Source organism: Silurus meridionalis, chromosome 26, assembly GCF_014805685.1.
Source record: "Silurus meridionalis isolate SWU-2019-XX chromosome 26, ASM1480568v1, whole genome shotgun sequence".
NCBI lineage: Eukaryota > Metazoa > Chordata > Actinopteri > Siluriformes > Siluridae > Silurus > Silurus meridionalis.
Genome location: NC_060909.1, coordinates 7,722,733 through 7,749,358, shown reverse-complemented (window position 1 = coordinate 7,749,358; position 26,626 = coordinate 7,722,733). Strand labels below are relative to the sequence as shown.

At 36.5% G+C, this 26,626-nt stretch overlaps 1 protein-coding gene across 1 annotated transcript in view; it reads right to left on the bottom strand.

The window, feature by feature from the left end:
* The window catches only part of slc9a5 (solute carrier family 9 member A5), a 41,775-nt gene extending 18,416 nt beyond the window's left edge, over window positions 1-23,359 (bottom strand). The window contains exons 1-5 of the mRNA XM_046840916.1: window positions 22,925-23,359; window positions 7,779-8,081; window positions 7,510-7,673; window positions 2,535-2,613; window positions 1,353-1,530 (exon numbers count right to left, since the gene is read on the bottom strand). Of these exons, the coding sequence (XP_046696872.1) occupies window positions 1,353-1,530; window positions 2,535-2,613; window positions 7,510-7,673; window positions 7,779-8,081; window positions 22,925-23,234 (1,034 nt within the window). The 5' untranslated portion in view covers window positions 23,235-23,359. The remainder of the gene's footprint in view (window positions 1-1,352; window positions 1,531-2,534; window positions 2,614-7,509; window positions 7,674-7,778; window positions 8,082-22,924) is intronic.
* Between the last annotated feature and the right edge of the window lie 3,267 nt (window positions 23,360-26,626).

Below are 26,626 nucleotides of genomic sequence, written 5' to 3'. Positions count from 1 at the left end.
GTTCACCATTAATACAAAATGTTCCTATATTTGCATCAAGAACAGCTTACACATGCATCACTGAGTATATTATCTGTGTGCTGAGTCACACGTGAGAAAGTGAGAATAAATGGAGCTCGGCACAGAGATGCAGATCTCACTTGGGATTTCTAGTTTAACACCTGCTGTGGTTATATTTTTAACATTTCCATTCATTATTTGTCTGCCAAGCTACATGAACAATCAAGTGTATAAACCACCATAAGGGGGCACTTGGAACATTTCCTTATTGAACTGGGTTTCTGAGTGTAGTAAATGAGCTTCTGAAAAACTGGCCTGCATTTTATACTTTCACTCTTATTGTTCTTTCACATCATCAATGTGTAAAATAATCTGTGTTCCTGTCTAACCCAATGTACTGCAGTATATACAGTGTTATTCTTATTAGTTCCTGGATTTTCAGACACCCTGTAGTACATTGATAAAGATTAGAAAAGGATGTTGCTCGTGAAGTCCTTTAATCAAGGAAGACTCTTTAAGGTCATCTTGGGCATTTAGGGTTAATTGGGTTGACAGTGTAATTCTTTCAAGAATAATCTCATTATTTCAGACATATAGAAAATCTTTATTAGCGTTTCAGCCAGACTAAAGGATATGGCCTAATAGAAACTTGTCAACAATCGTATTAATCCTACATGTCCTACATTTTCTCTGTAATAAGAAGAAATTCAGTACTGTGCAGGTGTTAGGAAAAAAACATTAGTCTGCATGTTTATGCTCAAAATATGACTTTTTCTAGGATCGTGATTTCGATTTGCCCTCTGTCCAGAATTTTGCATGTTTTTCCCCGTATCCTTGTTTCATCTGGGTTTACCAGTTTCCTCCCACATCCCAAAAACATGCTAGAGCCTGGACTCACTATTCATTTATTGTGAATGAATGTGTACGGTTTTCTGAATTGAGCTGCCATTCCATCCTGCCTTACACCGAGTGTTCATGGGACCTTCCTGACCAGGCGAAGTGGTGACTAAAGAGGAATTATTCAAAATATTACTTTGCATGTCCTATTTATTGTATAGTATAATATCTGCAGTTTTTATAAACGGTAAAAAAGTTCTTAGGCTTACTGCAGTTTATTTGAAGGTTGTATATTTCACACACCACTTGTCTACTTGTCTTTGTCTCCCCCTCATCACAGACCTTTTTCCCCATTCATAATCTATCAACTGGCTCTCTTCATCTGTCTCTAGCATGAATCACACTTATTCTCTATATGTCATTACATGGGCACATAGATACATTTTGACTCATATTCCTAAAAATCTCACTTTTTGTGTGTAAGAGAGAAAGAGAGACAGAAAATTTGTACTTACGAGAGAATAGCGGAGAGAGAGAAGAGTTCGGCTGTAAGGTAAGCCAGATACACCAGCAGGAAGACAAACAGCGGCTCAATGATGCGCACCCTCTTGGTGAAACGAGTGATGAAGGCCAGAATAACAGCAAAAATCAGTCCCACAAGCGTCCCCCCGATGCTAACGATGAGGAAGGAGGCTGAAAATAGAGAGCTACTGTAGTAAACAAGTTTTATTTGGCCAAGTACTTTTTGATATTGTGAGCTATTGTGCTTGGACTTTTTTGTCATTTCAAGGCAAAGGCAAAGTATTCTAATTGAAAAAAATCAAAAACATGCTAGTATTTTAAAACTGACTTTATAATGTGAATCTGATCAAACAAAATGGCTTGCAGGGGTAGAAATGTGTCTTAATATAAAAAATAAAGTAACTTTGTCAGAGGGCATATTTAAAATGATAAAGGTATAATTGTTGCACAGCTGAAAAAATTATAAAGCTTTTTTAAAGCTAATTTATCCTAAATTTAAATTTTCTTTTTTCTCAAAATATGCATTAATCTGTATACAGACTGTTATATTCCAAACAACAAATAAGCAATGCTACCAATTAATACTTTCAAATCAATTCCAAAAGATCATGAACCTCATTATTTTTTATTTTACTCTTTCGTAAATATCTTTTTTATTTAGGATTATGTGTATATATAGTACAGTTTAATTAAATTCAATTAAATTCATTGTTATTTGTATAGTGCGTTTAACAATGAACATTGTCTCAAAGCAGCTTTACACAGATAATGTGGTGATTAAAAGTGAATATGTTCTTTATAAGTAAGTTTGTCCCTGATGAGCGAGCCGGTGGCGACTGTGGCAAGGAAAAACTCCCCAAGATGGCATAAGGAAGAAACCAGACTCAAGAGGGAACCCATCCTCATCTGGGTTGCACCGAATGTCCATTTGTAGCAGATATAAGATGTTGCGGGGTACAGTGATGATGATCAGAAGCGAAAAGTAGTCCTGAGTCAATGTAGCAGACTGTTGACATTAACTACAGTCCAATCCATCCTCAAAAGCGCCCGTTCTTACTCCGGAATTTCATGGAACCACCCAATTTACCATAATACATTAACAGTGCAACTCCTACCACATGCTGAGCGTAAAATTTGATTTATAATAGGAAACTAATAAAGGACACTGAACTCACCAACACCTTTGAAGTAGTCTGCTGTTTGGACATTTCCAGGACCCACTGCTACAAAGGAGATGTAAACCTTATACATCACCTACAAAACAGAGAGAACACTTGAGAATAAATTATTTTCAAGAAATAATTTTAGAAATGCAGCCACATTTAGGTTAAAACACTGCTGGCTTAAAACACTGCCAATATAATTATTTAATAAAGTTGTAATTGAATCCACATTTATGATGCTTTGAATATGTGTGATCTTGAGTAACAGTAAAGTAATCTTACATGTGATTATATCACACGGCCTGTATTCAAGTAGCTTAGCATCATGTATTTGCATAGTATGGCAACAGAAGCTCACAGACAGATGGCTCGATTACTGCATGGATGTCAGAATCAGATTAGTATCAGGTACTGGCTAATACTCAAAGCTAGAAAAAGTGCACAAATTGGGATCATCCTGAAATAAAATATATATTTTTTTAAGGCATTTGTACAGAGCAAACTGAAAGACAGAAGGCTTACCACACTTGCTATAAGTATTAATTGACTGAGTAGATGGATGGTTGGATGAGGTAGTAAATGTATGAAAAAACAAATAGAAACAGCAGCTTTTGGTAAGAAAAATGGCACTCATCAGCAGTTCTCGTGGCATGTATTCTGCAGAATAAGGTGTGCTTGTGTTCTTACATTCCTAGTTGATCTCTAAATATAAAGCTGCAGTAACAACCAAAGCTTTTCTTTCCAGGTCAGATGACCACATCCAAGAAAGACCACATGCTGAAAATAAAGCCTCAACCTGAGGCTCAGTGGCAGTGCACATGAACCCATTAAAGGCTCAGTTCCACCACAAACTGACTTAGATCCAGTATTACATTAATGCCAGCCAATCAAGTTAATAAGATCTAAATTTGGCACACTTGGCTTATGCACTTGCCACTTTTGCTGTATTGATACCGCTCCTTCTATCCACATGAGCATGGTATTGTTTTTGCTGCAAAGATATCCTCTGTCCTCTGGTAAATATGCTTTTCACTCCTACTCTAGAACAACAAGTGTGCTGTTTGGACATAGATTTAACCAAAACGAGCAAAATTAAAAAGCTTTGACTCATTCTTTTTCATATCGAGCTTAAAGGCTTTCCAAACAACCGCTTAACTGTAGAGTGTGAAGCCCTGTAGTTCAATAGCTTAATTAAATAAATCGTAATTAGGACAGTTATGCAAATTACAATTGCATGCTCGAAATTAGAAACCTAATCAAATAAAGCCAGGTTACTTTCTCATTGTAACTTTCATTTGCAATTTGGGTGCAGTAATAATCCCATAATGCTCCATCACTCAGCTGGTAATGTGGAGGTTCTCATTCCCTTTAGCTATTTGGGAATAAACCAAAGAGGTCAAAGGTCTCTGACTATAAATGCAGTAAGTTTAATAATCTCTGGAATAACTGGGTGAGCATTATTAAACAGAGCTCATGTGGAATTTTTAAAAACAATGCAAGTAATGAAAGATTTTTGAGCTTTTAGGCAAAAACATTAGAAATGTATTATTATTATTATTATTATTATTATTATTATTATTATTATTATTATTATTAATTTCAGGTTTATGGAAGTTAGAACTGGAAAAACTCTCTAAAAATTGTTTCCTTGTGTCACTCTGTCCATACACAAATGAAAGGATGGAGCATCCTGCACAACAGTGCATTTTAATGCAAATATTTAAACATAAAGACACTGTAGCATAAGGACCCATGACCTATCAGCTGGATGTATCAGCATTGTTTCCTAGTTGCATGGTGAATGGTGTCTTGAAGCAGAGCAATGACAGCAGATTAAGTAGGTAACAGTCAGGAATGTCAAAGGTGACAAAGGGGTATTTAGTTTAGCCCTGCAGAAAGTGGTGCTTATGAAAATGAGTTTTCAGGTCAGTACAGCTTGATGGCTTTATACTGAACCCTTTGGCAGATGTAAGCCAGGCACATGCGCTGCTTGAGTCGTACCTTTAATGATTCATACCTCCTGAGGATCTTACATATTAAGCTTTTGATGAGCGTCTGCTTTTGGTATTTCTACTTTTAGTAATTCAGTTCACGTCAAAGCATGGTAAATGGTTCAATCACAAGGCACCGTACTGTGTTTTAGATTAACGCAACTAGTTTATATTTATATTATGTGAATTTAGTCTATATTAAATCCAGTAGAGTACACATGATTAACTGTTTTGAGGCTGGTGGTAGAACAGACTTGGCTGTAAATAGTGCCCATGACTACACTGATGTTTATTTGGGGAATTAGGAATTCACAGCACAAACTTGCATGGAATAAAGCTGGATTGATTTTAATGTTATTGCACCACTCTTACAGCTCTTTGTATTTCATATTGAGAGTTAACAGCAACAGATTTCAAGTGAAAATACCACACTTGAAATCAGCTTTAGACTTGTTATGTGCCTGTTTGTGTCAGGTAATTAGGGGTTAACGCATCTGAGCAGCCAACTAATCAGAGGCAATTATATTTCAATTGAATAACACAAAAGTATTTAGCATAACACTGTAAATATACTACTACTCTGCATAGTGACACGTTGAATCTAAACCAATTTTGTAACAGTGTGTGGATTTGGTACAATATTGATATAAGGAGCAAGAATAGAGTCAAATTAAGACCTTTTGTCATCAGATAATCATATCAATAACATTATAGCTCAGGAGTATAATCCAGCCAAAACAAGGACCGGGAGAACTTATAGAGAAGTCCATCAATATCTGTATATTGACAGAATTGTTTTTTTATTTATTATTGCTGCCTACTACAGTATATTAGAGTTGAAATTAAATAATGAGGTGAACGGTGTAGGAATAAGAATTTATACAACATTTGTTAAATGGACCCAAAGTTATTGGAAAGTTGGCTGCTCAGATGTTCTCATGCATTAACCACTCATTACCTGACTTACAAACAGGCACATAACAAGTCTAAAGCTGATTTCAAGTATGGTATTTGCACTTAAAATCTGATCTATTAACTCTCAATATGAAATACAAAGAGCTGTCACTGTTAAATGCCAAAGTCCAAGTATTTTTGGTACTTTAAAGCATGAAAAAAAAGTAATATTAAATATGAATTATGACTGTGTCGCTCATAAAAGATGCATACATTTAAAACTGACTCAGTATAAAGCCTCAGCTGGTTTGCTAATATTATAGATTAATAGCAGATAGATTACCGTCAGTGAAAATGTCAGGCCAAGGTCAGTAAACCAGCTCTTACAGAAGCTATTACCTTTCTTTTTTTTTTAGATTGCTTGTTCTTAAGCATGTCTAGCTGTCTGTGGGAGTTCACTGAACTTATTACAGACGTTAGTCACTCTATTCCCCCAGTGCGCTAGGTGTAGCAGAGTGAGAGTCTCCTCATAGCAAACACACTTACTAATCTACAAAGTGCATCTGATCTGCACTAGTCCTAGACTAGGGATGAACAGATTTGACAGCATGAATACTGAAACACTTTTTAGTATAAGATTGGATTTGATGCATTTGCTGACTCTGATCCACTTGTATTTTGTGGCATGAATAGGGGTACACATAGACAATTAAAGATACAAATAAAGAGAACACTAGAGAAACTAAGAGAAAGATCTTTTTGAGATTTGGATTAGGATTATACGGGATGCACACAACCAGGAAATGTTTATTTTCATCCAGTCTGTAATGTAAGGTCAGATATGAAGCACAAGGAAGACATACAGGTATAATGCATGATACATTTACAGCATCCTTAGTAACTACCTGATCAATAGCGGTAGTACACACTCATTTACTAGTGGTTTATATTTTGGAAAATAGAAGCAACTAAATGCAGAGTCTAGTATGAACCCTAGTGAAGAAACACAACATACCCAAATGTTTCTAGACAACTGAATTTACACTCATATTTGTTTTTTGAACATCCTATTCCATCCCTTTTGCCACTTGCTTATGCTTTTTTGCCCCATGAGACACAAGAACATAAGTAAGGTCAGACACTGATGTTGGGTGGGTAGGCCTGGAGTAGAGTTTGTGTTTCAGTCCATTCCAAAAGAGTCAGTGCTTTGTGCAAGTTAATCGTCATATTACTGTTAGATATAAATTACAGGAAATATTACAGTACAGTTATAGGAATAGTGACACATATAGTTACAACTACAGATAAGTTACACTTTCACTACATGTAACAGTTACCGTACAGTTACACTGTCATTACAGTTACAGCTTCAGTTACAGTAGTTATAACTGCAGTACAGCTGTTTATAGCTGCTGTATCATTTATCGGCTCCCACTCTATACATTCTATACACAGTTCACACAATGAAAATCTCAGATCTTAGCTTTGCAAAGTTCTTGCACGAAACTAATCACATCCCTGGTTATTTATGACCTCCCTGACGCATGCTGTGAAACCGGTGAAAACTTTTACTGTACTGAATCTGTAATTGTACCTGTAACTACGCATGTAACTATGCTGAAGCTGTAACTGTACTGAAAATGTAACTGTTCCTGTAACTCATATCTAAAACTAAAATGTATCACAAACCTGTGTGTGTCATTGAGTGCAATGTAATTAAACATTAGCAGCTCAGATCTCAGCTCTGGACAAACTCCAACCTTGACAAACCATTTCTTATTGAGACTGCATTTCATGCTGGACAAAGTTTGGGTCTCTTTGTTCCAATGAAGTGAATCTCTTACTCTACAACATACAATGCTTTCAACTATGTGGCAACGGTTTTTGGAAGAACTACGAGTGCGATGGTCAGGTGTCCATGAGCTTATAATGTATCGAAGTTTAAGCTTATATACATTATAACACAAGCATTAACAGTTATGAAAAATAAAAATGATACTGTGTAGAGGTTTACAAAAAATAAATTTCACACAGTAAAGTCAGTATAAAATCTGTCAGAATAAAATCTGTCAGACTGTCAGGGTTAAGGCCCTCTGACTCACCACAGTGACTGCGTCGTTGACGAGCGATTCGCCGAAGACGATGATGAAGAGCATCTCGTTAACGTGGACCTCCTCGAACACAGCGAGCACTGCGACAGGATCGACGGCTGAGATCAGAGCTCCGAACAGCAGGAACTCCATCAGTCCTGCCTCCACCTTATCATCTACACACACATAAAGTCCCAGCTATTTAATTTCTTCATCATTGCACGGTATTAAACAGATTTGGTCCAACCTTTACACTTCTGTTTCATGTCGTCATAACTTACCAATCACTCCTGCCTGTTTCACTCCATAGAGACAGAACCCAGTACAGAAGGCATTCCACAGAGTCCCCACTACCGCATACATCAAAATGGCACCCAGGTTGTCGAAGAACAGGCGTGCAGGCATAAAATATCCAGCATCCCCTACTATCGTGGGGAGCAGGAAGAGGAAGAAGAGGCCAGGGTCTAGCTGGTAGAGCTGCTTCTTGCTTGCGAGGAGCACCACACCACCCAGGATCAGACCCAACAGAATCAGCATACAGCTCTCTGGGACCACCGTGGTGAAGCGCTGTGAGAAGTGAAACACTAAAAGAGAGACAGGAACAAAAAAATTAGGTTTCCATCAACCCATGAAGGCATAAATATCAAGGATTCACACTTCAGACAAACGGTTAGAAATTTTATAGACAAAAGCAAATGTCATATTCATATTCATATGATACCTGCTCTCAGCTCACTATTACTATTCATTTTGTGTGAGACCCTGAGCTGTATCTGTATCTATCAGCAGAAGAAGGCAAATCATTTTTTAATCTAGATAAAGTGGCAAAGCCGCTTCTTGATGTTTCTTCCCATATAAAAAAAAGTGCTTGTATAAAACTGAATTTAATAAAATAGGTTGAATAACCATTTATTCGTAACCTCACAGGGCTTAATGAGGTTAAGGTGCGCTCGACAAACATTGTTTAAATTGACTCATATACAAGAATAAACTGTTTAATTCAATTTCCGAAGCACCGAGGAAAAGTCATTTAAGCTTGCACACTAACAAAGTTACAGAAGGGGCTTCATGCTTATTTTGATTTCACATTGAAACACATTAACCAGTGAGCTGACAATGTTACTTAAGAAGAACATGCAGTGATGCATGTAGTGGAACTAAAAACTAATTATAAACTCATTTACGCTGTTCTGTGCAGTGTCACAGGTGGTGTTTATCAAACAAAAGTCTTTAGAAAGAGAGAGAGTTTGAGCAATGAAATGACTGCAGTCATGAGCATAAACTCAGCTGAATATTATTGTACAATATGCAAGAAATCAAACTCAAAGGCAATAATGATAAACCTATGGGTGGTGTTTTGTGGAGTTCCAGTCAAAGCTGTAAAAAAGAAAAAAAAAAACAGCATCCCAGCATGTAGTTTTTCTATAGCAGTTTGCCAACAATTATTGATGTCTTATTAATTAAAGAACAACACAGCATACTCTTTATGTTCCAATTCATTCCGTGAGGTGAGGAGGCCTGGGGTGCAGTCAGCATTCATCACAAAGGTCTTCACTAGGTTTGAGGTCAGAGCTCTATAGGAGGCCATTCAAGATGGTCCACTTCAGCCCATGCAAACCACAGCTTTTGGGCTCATAAATGAAGGGAAAACTTCATGCTGCCACATCTAAAGACATCCTATATAATTGTGTGCCTCGTATTTTGTGTTAAAAGTTAGAGAAAGAACCACATATGGCTGGAATAGTCAGGTGCCTCAATACCTTTGTCCTTATAATTTATGTGTGAGTGTGCAAGCAAAAAAAAGTAACTTGAAAGAACAACACAAAATACTATATTATAAATATATATATACACACACCGTAATTTCCGGACTATAAAGCGCACCCATACATAAGCGCACCCACTGAATTTTACAAATATTTTTATTTTTAACATAAATAAACCGCACATGTCTATAAGCCGCAGGTGTCTACACTAATGAACTTTACACAGGCTTTAACGAAAGACAAGTTACACACGGTGTAACGGGTGAAATATGTTGCGCTTCCTTTAGGAACATAGCGGTATTTTGGGACTAGCATGCCACTGCATTTTTCCAGTATTACTGCGTGTGTTCAAGACGAGGATTATGTCCTTATTATTTTCTGATGCTCATTTCTAAGTTTCTTTGACTAACCCTTAACGCTGTTGCCAAGAAAAATAAAAAATCACGAGAAACCTGTCTGTGCTTATATGATTTCTGTTGCAACTGGAGTTAGCGAGCTCTCCCTTCACCCAGACTCAACGCGCTACAACGGCTTGTATCTAAACAGAAGCCTACCAAGAAAGTCATTGTACACTGTCTTCCTCCTTCCTTTCACAACTATTTCTCTCGGGAGTTTATCTTTTGGCATTGTCATGCGTTTAAAAATCCCCCAGTGAAAGCTTTTCTCCCGAAGCCGTGCAGCTCAGAACACAGGTGAAGTGCGTTTTTTCGTTTCCGCTCGGAAATTTAATTGGTCTAATGTTATGTCGCTCAGTTTTTTGGCTTGAAGTTTGTGAAACTGGGAAAAACCCAGGAAAAATTCTTAAATTAGCAGCTTCGTTGTTTAAGGTATTTTTAAGGGTTTCAAAGCGTAGGAAAAAAGTAGCGGCTTATAGTCCGAAAAATGTGGTATACAGAGTATATCGATCAGGCATAATATTATGACCTGTTAGTAGGTGGGATCTATTAGGCAGCGAGTGAATATTTTGTCCTCAAAGTTGATGTGTTAGAAGCAGGAAAAGTGGGCAAGTGCAACGATTTGAGCGAGTTTAACAAGGGATAAATTGTAATGGCTAGACGACTGGGTCTGAGCATCTCCAAAACTGCAGCTCTTGTTGGATGTTCCCAGTCTGCATTGGTCAGTATCTATCAAAAGTGGTCCAAGCATGGAACAGTGGTGAACCAGCAGCAGTGTCATGGGCAGCACCTGACCATAATATTTATATGTGCTTTTTGCACATCCTGTTCCACATTTAATCCCCATTTACCTTTATAATAAACTTTACTCTTGTAAAAAGATGCTCCACTAGAATTTGAAGTGTGCTTGGGAAGATTTGTGCTCAATCAGCCACAAGGCTGTTAGTAAAAGTATTGGAAGTGGTGAGGTCAGGAGGCCTGGGGTGCAGTCAGCATTCCAATTAATCCCAAAGATGTTCAATAGGTCAGAGCTTTAAATCAAGCCACTCAAGATCTTCCACTCCAAACCATGTAAAACATATCCTCATGGAGCATATTGTGGGTGGAAATGTTGGGTGTCCCAATACTTTATCTATAAAGTGTGAGCACACAAGCAGTATGTGTAAGAAAATAGCTTTGTTAAACTTCTATATGTATTATAATTATATTCAGATTAGGCACTACAAACCTCTGCTATTAAGAGAAACTGCCACACACACACACATTACACATTAAAACAAGAGGAACCCAGGGGTACATTGAATTCACTGAGGCAAGTGATCGATTTGGAAATGCAGTAATTTGCTCTAAAGACAAGTCCAATTTGTAACTAAGTGCCAAGTATTGTAATCTAAAACTCCCCAAAGCAGTTCGAATTTCACAGAGTGAAACCGATCTAGTGTGGAAACTCTTTACATGGATAGTATAACAGATGACCATGTGACGTGATGATCTACAGGTTGTCCCCTCGCCGAACAGAGAGCGAGAGATAAGAAAAAAAAGAGTGAGAGAGAAAAAGGATTAGGAAGCAATGTGCCGAGAGGAGCAGGAGGGTAATGGGAGCATCTAATGGCAGTAATTATTCATGTTTTTTATGGACAGAGAGATCAGAGCACGACACACACAAACACGCCTACACCAGGGACACATCAATCAGCCCCGTATTATGAGTCATTCATCAGAGCACAGAAAAACACTCCCTCTCTCTCTCTCTCTCTCTCTCTCTCTCTTTCTCTCTCTCATTTACTCGCACATACAACAAACTGTACTTTCATTCCCATCCTTAAAATACATACACAAACGTACAATCCTCTAACGAACAAATGTGTGGAATTAAAAGTCAATGTTTCCAAATTTTGTTGATGCTCACAATTTATAGAGAAAGAGAAAGGCAATTTCTATCCATCACATCCAGCCCCTACTATTCTTTCACAAACAGTCCCAGGCTTTTAGATTGCAATTGTTCTGGAGCAGACGGGCCATTAAAGCTCAGTGTCTGCTTCCTCCAATCAGATAAGAGCCATAGTGCTGTAAACTGCTAGGTCATAATTAAATACTCTATTAAGTAAACCGTGACCCTTTATCATCGCACAAGAACAGGGCATGCTGGCAAGACGTGATATATCACATATAAAGCGCTTTAATACAAATACGCCTGGCTTTCCTAATGGAGGTGAATGTACGGAAATTAACACGTCCTGCGAAAGGATTTGCCAAGTCAAATAACCTAGGGTAACTAACCATCTTGGTTTACTAATAAAAAGATGTGCAAAATCACCTTCATGCCTTTTTAGCCCCGCTTTAGAGATTAGCCGAATGATTTACAGAAGCAAACACATTAATCCCTATAACAAATAAAGCTATCCATTTCAGGTTACAGCGACAGAAACAAATTGCAAGATGCACCTTTTCTGATGTATTTTAGGTTAAGAGTTAAGAATATACAACTTTAAGGCACATATTATCAACACTTAATGAACATTGAATATTTTTTTTCCATTTCTGTAAGAAGGTCTCACATTTAATAGGGAAGGGATTCTCTTAGGGGACGCTGTTGCTCAGAACAGATACGTCATCAGTCCTGCGAGGAAGCAGGAACAGTAAATATTGACCTTGGTTTTGGTTTAAAATAATTGCCATAATGAACTGAGAATCTTGTGGCACTTCACAGGTCATTTATAATAGAGACTACTTCAGTAAAGTGAAATAGGTGTCCACAAAAGTGTCCACATGTCACAGCCGCGTTATAACAGTAATGTGACATATCTTAGTTCTTGGGTTTAATGACACATCATTGCCTGCTGTAGCAGAGATGAGCCAGAGAAGGAACTACAAACAGTATGAACAGATGCATTCTCAATCCAAAAGTATCCTGGTCATCTAACCATGCCTCAAAAACACATACCGTAATTTCTGGACTATAAAATTTTACAAATATTTTAATTTTTAACATAAATAAGCCGCACCTGTCTACACTTATGTACTTTACACAGGCTTTAACGAAAGACACGTTACACACGGTGTAACGGGTGAAATATGTTGCGCTTCCTTTAGGAGCATAGCGGTATTTTGGGAATAGCCTGGCACTGCATTCTTCCGGTATTACTGCGTGTGTGTAAGACTGAGGATTATGTTCCTATTATTTTCTGATGCTCATTTCTAAGTTTCTTTGACTAACCCGTAACGCTGTTGCCAAGAAAAATAAAAAAGCATGAGTTTTGGAAACCTGTCTGTGCTTATATGATTTCTGTGGCAACTGGAGTTAGCGAGCTCTTCCTTCACCCAGACTCAACGCGCTACAACGGCTTGTATCTAAACAGTAGCCGACCAAGAAAGTCATTGTTCACTGTCTTCCTCCTTCCTTTCACAACTATTTCTCTCGGGAGTTTATCTTTTGGCATCGTCGTGCGTTAAAAAATCACCCGATGGAAGTTTTTTCTCCCGAAGCCGTGCAGCTCAGAACACAGGTGAGGTGCATTTTTTCGTTTCTGTTCAGAAATTTCATTGGTCTAATGTTATGGGGTTCAGTTTTTTGGCTTGAAGTTTGTGAAACCGGGAAAAACCCAGGAAAAATGAATAAATTAGCCGCTTCCTTGTTTAAGCCGCGGGGTTCAAAACGTGGGGAAAAAAGTAGCGGCTTATAGTCCGATATAAATACGGTAAGCATTTATTAACTCTGACCTCATTATTGATGCAAGATGCTAATTATTAAAAAAAGACAACTGCTTTATAGCAAAATAACAGATATGTCCATTTTAGAAGCAATCCTTTATTATCAAATGTGACAAAAATGACCAAATATTATAGTATATTAAATATTATAGTATTTGAAAAAACTGAAAAACTAAAACTCATTTACTCATTTTAACTGCTTTCTGACCAGATGTTGTACCCTATTGTTTGTAATATTTAGTCAGTAACCAAACCAAACACATACATTTTCTTCTTGACATACTGTATCTGTTCTAACTACTGTATATACAATGATCATCAGCATAACTTTATGATCACCTGCCTAATATTGTGTTGGTCCCCTTTTTCTGCCAAAACAGTTGGCTGTTAACAACATTAACTTCTTCAGGATTTGAGCTACAGAAGCTCATCTGTTGGATCGGACCAGACGGACCAGCCTTCGCTCCCCACATGCATTAATGAGCCTTGTCTGGTTCACCACTTTTCCTTCCTTGAAAGACTTTTGATAGATACTGGCTGATGCAGATCATGAACATCCCACAAGAGCTGCAGTTTTGGAGATGCTCTGACTCAGTCTTCTAGCCATCACAATTTGGCACTTGTGAAACTCACTCAGGTCCTAAAGTTTGCCCATTTTTCCTACTTTTAACACATTAACTCTGAGAACAAAATGTTTACTTGCTTCATAATATATCCCACCCACTAACAGGTGCCATGACGAAGAGATCCAAACCAGTTTCAGCATGACAACTCCATGAATATTTAAGTTGCCAAGCTTGGAGCAGAAGTACTCAAGAGTCCAGCACAGGTCCCTGACCTGAACCCCATTGGGGTCAGGCTCGAACACAGACTACACCCCAGTTCTCCTCACTCAACATCTGCTCCTGATGTCGCTAACACTCTGGATCACAAATGCTCACAGCCACAGAAGAGTAGGTTTTATTATAACTGCAAAAGTGAATTAAATCTGAAATAGGATGTTCAAAAAGCACATACAGCTCTGGCGGTCAGTTGTCCACATACCACTGGCCGTATTGTGTAGGTGCATAGATATGATAAATGTTTAACATGGTGCATACAAACTCGTGCCCTTATCTGTTTGAGTATTCATCCCTGATAATCAGGAGGGAACATGAGGGGAACATGCAGGTGCTTTAGGTATTACTATTCTGTAGCCTGCTTTTCTAAGACAAATATTCACAGTGAATTTTGATGCGGTTGCCTGTGGAAATGAATTCTGCATAGAGAGAAAAAGAGAGAGAGAGAGATAGAGAGATAAAGAGAGAGAGATAGAGAGAAAGAAAGAAAGAAAGAGAAAAGAGAGAGAGAGAGAGAGAGAGAGAGAGAGAGAGAGAGAGAGAGAGAGAGAGAGAGAGGTCGAAAATAGAAAATGTTTCTGCTGGCTTGTGGAAACCGAGTGGGCTGTACGCCCAACACTCCCACGCTAACAACACACTGCTCAACAGTAACACAATGGCAAATTAGCAATGGAGTTAAGGTAAAAAGCAGGTGATGGGTGAATGAGTGCAATCACATGGATTGGTGTTGTTTATTTTTACTCATTTTACAACAGTAAAGAAAAAGACAGACGGTGTCTATCATCATGCATCTGCAGCAATCTGCTGATGGCTTTTTTCACCGCCAATATCCTTCTGTTCCTGTATGACGCATAAAGAGAAGATTAAAGCTATAGTCGGACATGTCTGATGTGCCACCTTGTACCTGCTTTTGGGAGCATTGATGTGTGGTGTGTACACAAGAGGGGATGGTGTGATCAATCAGACGAGCACCTCCATTTCTATTTGGAGGTCCATTTTGGAACAAGTGACTATGAACCAGTGGAGGTAGGCTCTTTCAGTATAGGAAAACAAGCCAAGAAAGCCGGCGTCCAGCACAGCTTTATCATTTTGGGGAATATTTCTAGCTTTAAAACACCTACCGCACCTGGTCACTGACTGTAGAGCCCAAGCAGGTGTGCTTGAACAGGAAATGCACCAAACTGGACTCTGTAACTTTTATACAAATAAAAGCCTATTTTTTTTTTAACTAAATTCTGAACTTGTTAAAAACATCATACGCACTCATGTGCAAACACAGGCAGCTGCATAGCTCCAGTACTGTTTGGTGAATTCCAGCTCAGTGACCAACTAATGAAGGGGTATAAAAGAAGGGTTGTGCAGGAAATGTCATACAGAAAGAGCTCCACCTCTGGACTGTTGATTATGCAGTAAGCAGTACTTGAGAGAAAGAATCATTCTTTTTTCTGCAGTTTTCTTTGGCTGATTTGGTATGAATGATCTCAATGCTAATAAAACAAACAAAGATGGCCAGTCTTCCTGATGATGCCATCTGTGCTCAGAAGTCCAAGAGAGCAGAACTGGCTGTGCTCTCTTTTTGTGGGGTGGATAGAGCGCTCTTTTTAACCTATTAATTACACAGACATAGGTCTTTAATGGGTGTCTAAGAGCTCATGTACAGGGAAAAGGGTGGACAGTGCTGTACTCCAAGTGTGTTATGCCACTTTGTGATGTAGAATGTGCAGCAGATCAGAAAACCGTGTTTGGCTTGCTTTAAGAATCTTGGAGGAAGCACATCAACCCGTAGTAGCTGTTGAATGATAAGGGGAAATAAAAATAAATAAATATATAAATATATACACACTGCCTCTTTGAGCCTGTGCAAAACTCTATCTTGTTTATGTTTATAGTTTAATATAGACTCATGTTGTTTACATGCGTCAATAGGATTAGTAGAGTGGCTGGACTGTACCGTCCTTGTAAAATGATCAGCAACTGTATTTTATCTAATGCTTTTTTTTGCACTGAAAAGCCAACACAACATTATTGTGTTAGTATAATAAAGATTCATGCCTTTATAACTGGAAATATTTGATGAAGCTAATCTAATCTCAACAAGCCTCACCAGTAAAACACATAATCCAAATTGGTCAATAAATGAGACACTAAAACTAATCTATTTTATCTATTTATCAAACAGTAAAAAAAAAAAATCTAGTTTTCACTTTGGACACTGTCTAAACATTGAATATTTGTGGGTTTTCCAACTTTCACACTTTCCTGTGTAATTACCGGTTTGCCATCTGCCATGATAAGTCTTACTCAGTCCCACTGGAATTTCTTGTACAAATGGACACCTTTTTTACAGGTCCACAAATCCTTGTGCCTATAAAGGTCTTTGCTGACTGAGAGAGACTCATTGAAATAAAATAGAAGTGCATCATTGTGTGCTCATTTTTGTGCCAAGGAACGAGGTGCACTTAATCCAGGTTCTGATATGTTACCTAAAGAAACAGGAAGCTTCCATTAAAGTGGTTACTCACCTTTGGACCAAAAGTAGCCATCTCCTGCTTTACTCTGTATAATGCGTAATGCTACATTAGTAAAAGTAACCTTGCTTTGAAAAATGCAACATACACCAAAACAATCAGGTTAATCGGTATACCTGTCATAGTAATGTACTTACTGATAGTAAATGTTCCCTCTAACTTGGCTATCAGTATTTAGCAACTACGAGGTGTGTTTCTAGCTATAGGTGATATAAACTAACTAAATGGATCTCTAAGAATGGAGGATTTAAAAAAATTGATTTGTTACCATGGTGCAGTCTATTTTTGCTGATGGCTCACTTGTACTGTGCATCCATCAGCACCAAGTGGGATGCAGCAGACCACCATGAAGTTTTATTTGCTGGTTTATTCTCAGCACAACAGTAACAGTGACACAGTAGATTGTACAATACCAGTCAAGTTGAACTATGGATTCAGTTGTGTGAGTTTTCAAAAGCCTTAATGCACTGCTGAGTCAAAAACAGTCTGTCAAACAAAAATATCCAGCACTCCTACGGTCAGAACTTGACACTAATGAAGGGTTAAAGCACAATTAACACAAATTCATTCATAAAAACACCTACACTAACTGTTGCTGTGTCTAAAAACTGACCAGTAATTCAACATAGGGTTAAATATAATATATTAAATATCTGGTCAGTGACAATGGACAAACTACACTCATATTTTTCTAGATTCTTGTCCCTGTCTATTGGGTCCCTAAGTAAAATCCTCAGCCCTCAACCCTTATCCAATTATTTTAGTTGTAAATAAATAAGTGCATTGTAATAAAGCAAATTAACAAATGTATATGATAAAGTACATTTGCTTTGTAAAGCACAAAAAGGCAGTGTGAACATAAAGAGCCGTACAGTCGAGTAGACCTTTTGCTCTCTCACAGGTTTTACTGACTGATATTAAACCACTGGTATTTCAGGCCTTTATTTGTTCAGTTCAATTTGAAGTCAGTTTGAATGAAACTGTTTTCCAAATAAATACCTGATTGATCATTGCAAGACAAGGCTATGTATGTATTTACATTATATCACAAAAGTGAGTACACCCCTCACATTTCAGCAACCATTTTAGTGTATCTTCAAAAGGGACAATACTATAAAAATGAAACTTGGATATATTTTAGAGTAGTCAATATGCAGCTTGTATAGCAGTATAGTTTTACTGTTGTCTAAAAATAACTCAACAGCCAATATTGTCAATTTAGCTGGCAAAAAAAGTGAGATAAAGTGGTGTATTCACTTTTGCGAGATACTATATATGTATTTATGTGTATATGTATAGTATGTAGTGTACATACATATTATACATATGTACAGTAAGTCTGTATGTATGTATGTATGTATGTATGCATGAACGTATATTTGTAGATATGCATGTGTATATATATATATATATATATATATATATATATATATATATATATATATATATATATATGTTTCCACATAGTATGTATATACATACATACATGTATGTACAAAAAGCATGTGCAGTATGTATGTATAGAATAAGTAATAAAAATAATTAATAATAATCTTCTTTGTTCGGCTGCTCCTGTTAAGGGTTGCCAAAGTGGATCATCCTTGTCTATACTACCCTGTCCTCTACATCTACATCTACATCTACATCTCCATACTACCTGCACCTTCTACAACTACCTGCATGTCTTACCTCACCACATCCATAAACCTGCTCCTTGGCCTTCCTCTTTTCCTCCCTCCTGGCGGCTTCATTCTCAGCATTCTCGTACCGATATACCCCATGTCCCTCCTCTGCACATGTCCAAACCATCTCAATCTCGCCCCCTCACCTTGTCTCCAAAATGTCCTACATGCATCTCCAAAACGTTCTATAAACTAATTTCTAATATATATATATACATGTACACTGACCAGGCTTAACATTATGAAATTATAACACTATGACGAGTGAGTGATTAACACTGATTATCTCTTCATCATGGCACCTATTAGTGGGTGAGATACATTAGGCAGCAAATGAACATATTGTCCAAGTTTTAGAAACAGGAGAAATGGGCAAGTGTGAAGATTTGAGTGAGTTTGATGGGGGCCACATTGTGATGGCTAGATGATGGCATCTCCAAAAGTTCTTGTGGGGTGTCATCAGTGGCCAAGGCTCATTGATGCATGTGGGGAGCGAAGGCTGGCCTGTGTTAATGAGCTGATGGGTCAAGACTGTTTTGGCAGTATATAACCCTACATACTGTTATATATATATATATATATATATATATATATATATATATATATATATATATATATATATATATATATATATATATATATATATGTATAGACACAGTATGTATGTATATGTGTACAGTATGTATATGTACAGTATGTATATGTGTACAGTATGTATTTATATGTGTACAGTATGTATATGTGTACAGTATATATGTATATGTGTACAGTATGTATGTATATGTGTACAGTATATGTATATATGTACAGTATATATATATATGTATATATATATATATATATATATATATATATATATGTGTGTGTGTGTGTGTGTGTGTGTGTGTGTGTGTGTGTGTGTGTGTGTACAACATGTATGTATATGTGTACAGTATTATGTATATGTGTACAGTATGTATATGTATATGTGTACATGTATGTATATGTGTACAGTATGTATGTATATGTGTACAGTATGTATATGTGTACAGTATGTATGTATATGTTTACAGTATGTATATGTGTACAGTATGTATGGATGTATGTGTGTACAGTATGTATATGTGTACAGTATGTATGCATGCATGTGTACAGTATGTATGTATATGTGTACAGTATGTATATGTATGTATATGTACAGTATGTATATGTGTACAGTATGTATATGTGTACAGTATGTATGTGTGTACAGTATGTATGTATATGTGTACAGTATGTATATATGTGTACAGTATGTATGTATGTGTGTACAGCATGTATATGTGTACAGTATGTATGTATGTGTGTACAGTATGTATATGTGTACAGTATGTATATGTGTACAGTATGTATGTATATGTGTACAGTATGTATATGTGTACAGTATGTATGTATATGTGTACAGTATGTATGTATATGTGTACAGCATGTATATGTGTACAGTATGTATGTATATGTGTACAGTATGTATATGTGTACAGTATGTATATATGTGTACAGTATGTATATGTGTACAGTATGTATGTGTACAGTATATGTATATATATATGTATAGTATGTATGTATATGTGTACAGTATGTATATGTATATGTGTACAATATGTATGTATATGTACAGTATGTATATGTATATGTGTACAGTATGTGTATATGTGTACAGTATATGTATGTACAGTATGTATGTATATGTGTACAGTATGTATATGTGTACAGTATGTATGTATATGTGTACAGTATGTATATGTGTACATGTATATATGTACAGTATGTATGTGTGTACAGTATGTATGTATATATGTGTGTACAGTATATGTATATGTGTACAGTATGTATATATATATGAACAACATGTATGTATATGTACAGTATGTATATGTACAGTATGTATATATGTGTACAGTATGTATGTATATGTGTACAGTATGTATGTATGTACAGTATGTATGTATATGTGTACAGTATGTATGTACAGTATGTATATGTGTACATTATGTATATGTGTACAGTATGTATGTATATGTGTACAGTATGTATATATGTGTATGTATGTATATGTGTACAGTATGTATATATATATGTACAGTATGTATGTGTGTACAGTATATATATATATGTGTACAGTATGTATATGTGTACATATGTATGTATATGTGTACAGTATATGTATGTGTACAGTATGTATGTATATGTACAGTATGTATATGTGTACAGTATGTATATGTACAGTATGTATGTATATGTGTACAGTATGTGTGTACAGTATGTATGTATATGTACAGTATGTATGTGTACAGTATGTATGTATATGTGTACAGTATGTATATGTGTACAGTATGTATGTGTGTACAGTATGTATGTGTATGTATATGTGTACAGTATGTATATGTATATGTGTACAGTATGTATATGTATATGTACAGTATGTATATGTATATATGTGTACAGTATGTATGTATATGTGTACAGTATGTATGTGTACAGTATGTATGTATATGTGTACAGTATGTATATGTGTACATTATGTATGTATATGTACAGTATGTATATGTGTACAGTATGTATATATGTGTACAGTATATATGTGTACAGTATGTATGTGTACAGTATGTATGTATATGTGTATAGTATGTATGTATATGTATATGTATATGTGAACAACATGTATGTATATGTGTACAGTATATATATATATGTGTACAGTATGTATGTATATGTGTACAGTATGTATGTATATGTGTACAGTATGTATATGTATGTATATGTGTACAGTATGTATGTATATGTGTACATTATGTATGTATATGTGTACATTATGTATATGTATGTATATGTATATGTATATGTGTACAGTATGTATATGTGTACAGTATGTATATGTGTGTATGTATGTATATGTGTACAGTATGTATGTATATATGTACAGTATGTATGTGTGTACATTATGTATGTATATGTGTACAGTATATATGTATAGTATGTATGTATGTGTACAGTATGTATATGTGTACAGTATATGTATATGTGTACAGTATGTATGTATATGTGTACAGTATGTGTGTACAGTATGTATGTATATGTACAGTATGTATGTGTACAGTATGTATGTATATGTGTACAGCATGTATATGTGTACAGTATGTATGTGTGTACAGTATGTATGTATGTATATGTGTATAGTATGTATGTATATGTGTACAGTATGTATATGTATATGTGTACAACATGTATGTATATGTGTACAGTATGTATATGTATATGTGTACAGTATGTATGTATATGTGTACAGTATGTATGTGTGTACAGTATGTATGTATATGTGTACAGTATGTATATGTGTACATTATGTATGTATATGTGTACAGTATGTATATGTGTACAGTATGTATATGTGTACAGCATGTATATATGTACAGTATGTATGTGTGTACAGTATGTATGTATATGTGTATAGTATGTATGTATATATGTACAGTATGTATATGTATATGTGAACAACATGTATGTATATGTACAGTATGTATATATGTATATGTACAGTATGTATATATATGTGTACAGTATGTATGTATATGTACAGTATGTATGTGTGTACATGTATGTATATATGTGTACAGTATGTATATGTGTACAGTATGTATATGTATGTGTACAGTATTATGTATATGTGTGTACAGTATGTATGTATATGTGTACAGCATGTATATGTGTACAGTATGTATGTGTGTACAGTATGTATGTATATGTGTATAGTATGTATGTATATGTTTACAGTATGTATATGTATATGTGAACAACATGTATGTATATGTGTACAGTATGTATATGTGTACAGTATGTATGTATATGTGTACAGTATGTATGTATATGTGTACAGTATGTATGTGTGTACAGTATGTATGTATATGTGTACAGTATGTATATGTGTACATTATGTATGTATATGTGTACAGTATGTATATGTATGTGTGTACAGTATGTATGTATATGTGTACAGTATGTATATGTATGTATGTATATGTATATGTATATGTACAGTATGTATGTATATGTGTACAGTATGTATATGTGTACAGTATGTATGTATATGTACAGTATGTATATGTATATGTGTACAGTATGTATATATATGTGTACAGTATGTATATGTGTACAGTATGTATATGTATATGTGTACAGTATGTATGTATATGTGTACAGTATGTATATGTGTACAGTATGTATGTATATGTGTACAGTATGTATGTACTTAGCACTCACTTAAAGAGAAAACCAGATGTTTTTCACAGCTTTTGCACACATTGTTTCATTTCCTCCACAAAAATAATCACTAAACAACTTTTTAGCTGCCTGAAAGTATCTCCCAGGAGGAGCACAGTAATCTCCCGGGTAGCTGATGAAGCACAGAGATGCGCAGCAAGGACAAACTCAGAACCTCCAACTCGGACAACTTTTATACCGGAATGACCCAAAGCGAGATATTTTACTCACATATTTTGGCGACACTGGCCAGCAGGAGCCAAATTGCTATAATGTACGGGGTCTGGACGTAGCTCCATTCCCACTGCACTATCCTGTAGCCCCCTCCGTGGTGGTGAGACGCGTCGTCTTGGACCGTCGTCGGTGTCGGATGCTCTGCCGAACGGGCCAAAGCGACTGCGGGACGCGAGGACTCCTCGGTAGCGGAGCCGGACGGAGCCGGGGACAGAGCCGGGGACGGAGCAGCTCCATCCGCGTAACGGTCAGTCGCCACCTCGCCGGCGGCAGCACTCAGGAGCAGCACCAGGGTGAAAGAGAGCATCTTCTGGTTACGGTGCTGCTTTCAGAGCTCGGGAGTCTCCATCGTGGCTTTTTTTCTTATATACCGCTCCAGGTACCGGTTTACATCAGCAACACCTCGGTGACCGCCGGTAACTCGCCAAGGTACGTCCGGCGCATGCGCACACAGAGCGCCGGTCTATCTCGGAAAGCCCATACTAGCGTACTAAATAGTCTAGTATGGATTTCAGACCTTACAGTGGAAATGTTCACATAATGCTGAGTATATAAGATATAATTCATATATATATATATATATATATATATATATATATATATATATATATATATATATATATATATATAAAACCCACCACGTAGCAACTTATGATTGTTAATTTCCTCTGACTCAGTATTGTCAAGAACACATTTAATCCTATATACGTCTTATTTAACAATTGAAAATAGACTAAATACTAAAGTAAAAAATACTGGAAAATTGTATACATTTGCATAAAACGCCGGCGCTTATGGAAAGACCTTTCACACGTTACTTTTTAATCGTGTTGGTTATGTGGTTAAAGCGCGACCCCTTGCGGACAAACGGGGAAATGTCAAAATTAGAAGGGGTTCTAGGGAACAGTGGGGTAAGATGACCCCATGCACTTGCACACACCTCTTGTCACATGACCATACAACCGAAAAGCATTTTGTTTAGTCAAGTCACGTCAAGTAGGCTTTTATGGTCATTCCAACCATATACAGTACAGTACACAGTGAAACAAAACAACATTGCCCCAGGACGAAGGTGCTACATACATGGGTAGTGGTTTCTCAGTGGTTAAGTTCTGGGTTACTGATCGAAAAGGTGGGGTTCAAGCACCAGTATCTACCCTTAAACAAGGCACCTCAACCCTCTGATCTCAAGGGGTGGTGTATGATGGCTGAACCTGTGCTGTGACCCCAGCTTTCTAAGATCACTGGTATATGCAAAGAAAGAATTTTGCTGTGCTGTAAAGTACATGTGACAATTATATGTACTCTTTCTTTCTACATATGACAACATAAATGAACAATAGCAATAGTAACCCAAGACACAGAGCTACACAACACTACCTGTGACATGACATAATGTGCATGTGTGACTTGTATATATGACTTTAAGTGCAAAACAAACAACATAAGTTTGTACTGTACAATCTGTACAGTACAGAAGATCTGTGTTAGCGTAACTGCATTTGTCCATATAATATTAAGAAGCGTATATTTAAACACTGGATTTTTACCTCCGGGGAAGTGGTAGCTCAGTGATCTGGGTTAATGAATAAGAGGTTGGGGGTTCAAGCCCCAATACTACCATGCTGCTACTGTTGGGCCCTTGAGCAAGGCCCCTAAACCCTCTCTGCTGCAGGAGTGCTGTATAATGGTTTATATCCCCAAAAGCTGGTATATGCAAAGAAAGAATTTCATTGTGCTGTAATGTATATGTGACAAGCAAGAGCCTCTTTTATTTCTTTTTTTATTGATTGTTTAAGCAGCAATTTGTGCAAAACAGCAATTCTATAGTCAGTGAGATGTATTTGTATGGAATAGTCGAATGGTTTGCATAAAAAAGAGACTATACCACAGTCTGGATGTGAGGGCCCAAATGCTTTGATTCTGTATGTTGCTGTAGTTCCTTTGTAAAACAGGTTATCAGCAAAATTGTCCTGAAGTGCCTGACTGACAAACAGCACAAAAGCATGCCACTTCTCCTCTAAATTTAACTCTAACTTGACAGTAGCTAAACCTGAGAGAGCTGGAAAATAAAGAAATAAAACAAACTGGGAATTTTACGTTTCTCTAAAGATTCCAGCACAGGAAAAACTACAGTTAATAAATTAGTAGTTAAAGAAATGAAGAAGCTTGTAGACCATGTCAAATAATTGTCTGACTGGTTCAGTCATCTCAATCCAAAGAAATGTCATGACCTAGATTTTATACTTTGGTGGAGAAAAAAAAAGGTTTACTTGAAAAGTAGGTGAGTCAGTTTTTCAGATGGCTCAACTTGCCTACTGAATAGTGCTGTGACTAGGCTCTCTAAAGTGAAAGCTGAAAGAAAAAACTGTTTCTCCCATTTTTTTATTTATTTTTTTGCAGATGCAGGCAGTCAAATTTTATTAAAACATTTTGAAACCTCTTTTTTTTGGCCAAGCTATTTGTTAGTGTAAATTATTTTATCTTACATAACCACTATATCCTGGTCAGGTTCTTTTGGTTAAATAAATCTTTGTTTCATCAGTGTTCTCTGCAGCAATGTTTATGTTCAAATGTGGAAGTGGAAGATTTGACTTCCATTCGTTAGATCATTATTTATTAAAATAACCCGTTCTCCTTGTTCAGGGGTAAAGGATTCATTTGGAAGTCTAAGGTCTTAAAAATCCAAAATCTGACTTTCCATCACCTTGGGCATACTGAGTCAAAGGAATAGTTTTATTTTATTTATGATTAAGGAATTACATTTTCCTGTCCTTTTGTTATTGATGTGTTTTAATACATTCATTTAATACTCTATAATCCTCCTCAACACTACATTACTGTTTGCCTACAATGAACCTCACAGTCCCCAGAACAGATCTAATCATTGCAGTGTATGATGAAGCTTGCAGAGTGAAGACAGAAGCAGCAGAATGTTAAAAAAAAAAAAGCAAATAAATAAATAAAAGGTTTGAGATGTGTATAACAATATTTACATTAACTTTAACTTAACTTTGCAGCAGCACAATGTATGAAATTATAGATTGAGTTAAAATTCAGTTAAGATTAGAAAAATATAAGTGTTTTTCATACATTCAACTCTCCATTTTCAGTTAACCTGTGGCCACTGTTCTTCTGTGACTGACTGATCCACCTCAAAGCTCAAGGTTTTATGTGATGTACTCTCCGAGGTTTTATTTGCTCATTGTGGTTGTAAAGTGCATTTTTTTTGGTAAACTTTCAATAATAAGGCTTAACAAGGTGCTGCTGCAGAACTGCTGTTTACTAAATGCATTTCGCACTATTCTGTGGAACCTCTACAGACTGTTGTGTGTGAAAACCCCAGGGGATCAGTTTCCCTGTTTGTCTGGCATCAACAACCATGCCACAGTGGAGTCGCTGAGATTGCATTGTGACGTGAAGCCCTTGACCTTGATTTGGGTGACTTTATTGACTGTGCTGCTTCCACATGATTGGCTAATTGTGATCATTGTAATAAAGCAGTTAAGTTTTAAATTAATTACATTTAAATTAAAGTTTAACACTGGTTCCTAAAACAAATAAAATTGTGTTTTACATTTGTATTGATAAAAATAACATTTCTCCATGTTCATAATTCTGTCCTAAAATCATGCAAACTTTAGCACATGAGGGTCTGATCACTATAGACCTCGGGAGATTAACAAGAATGACAAAGAC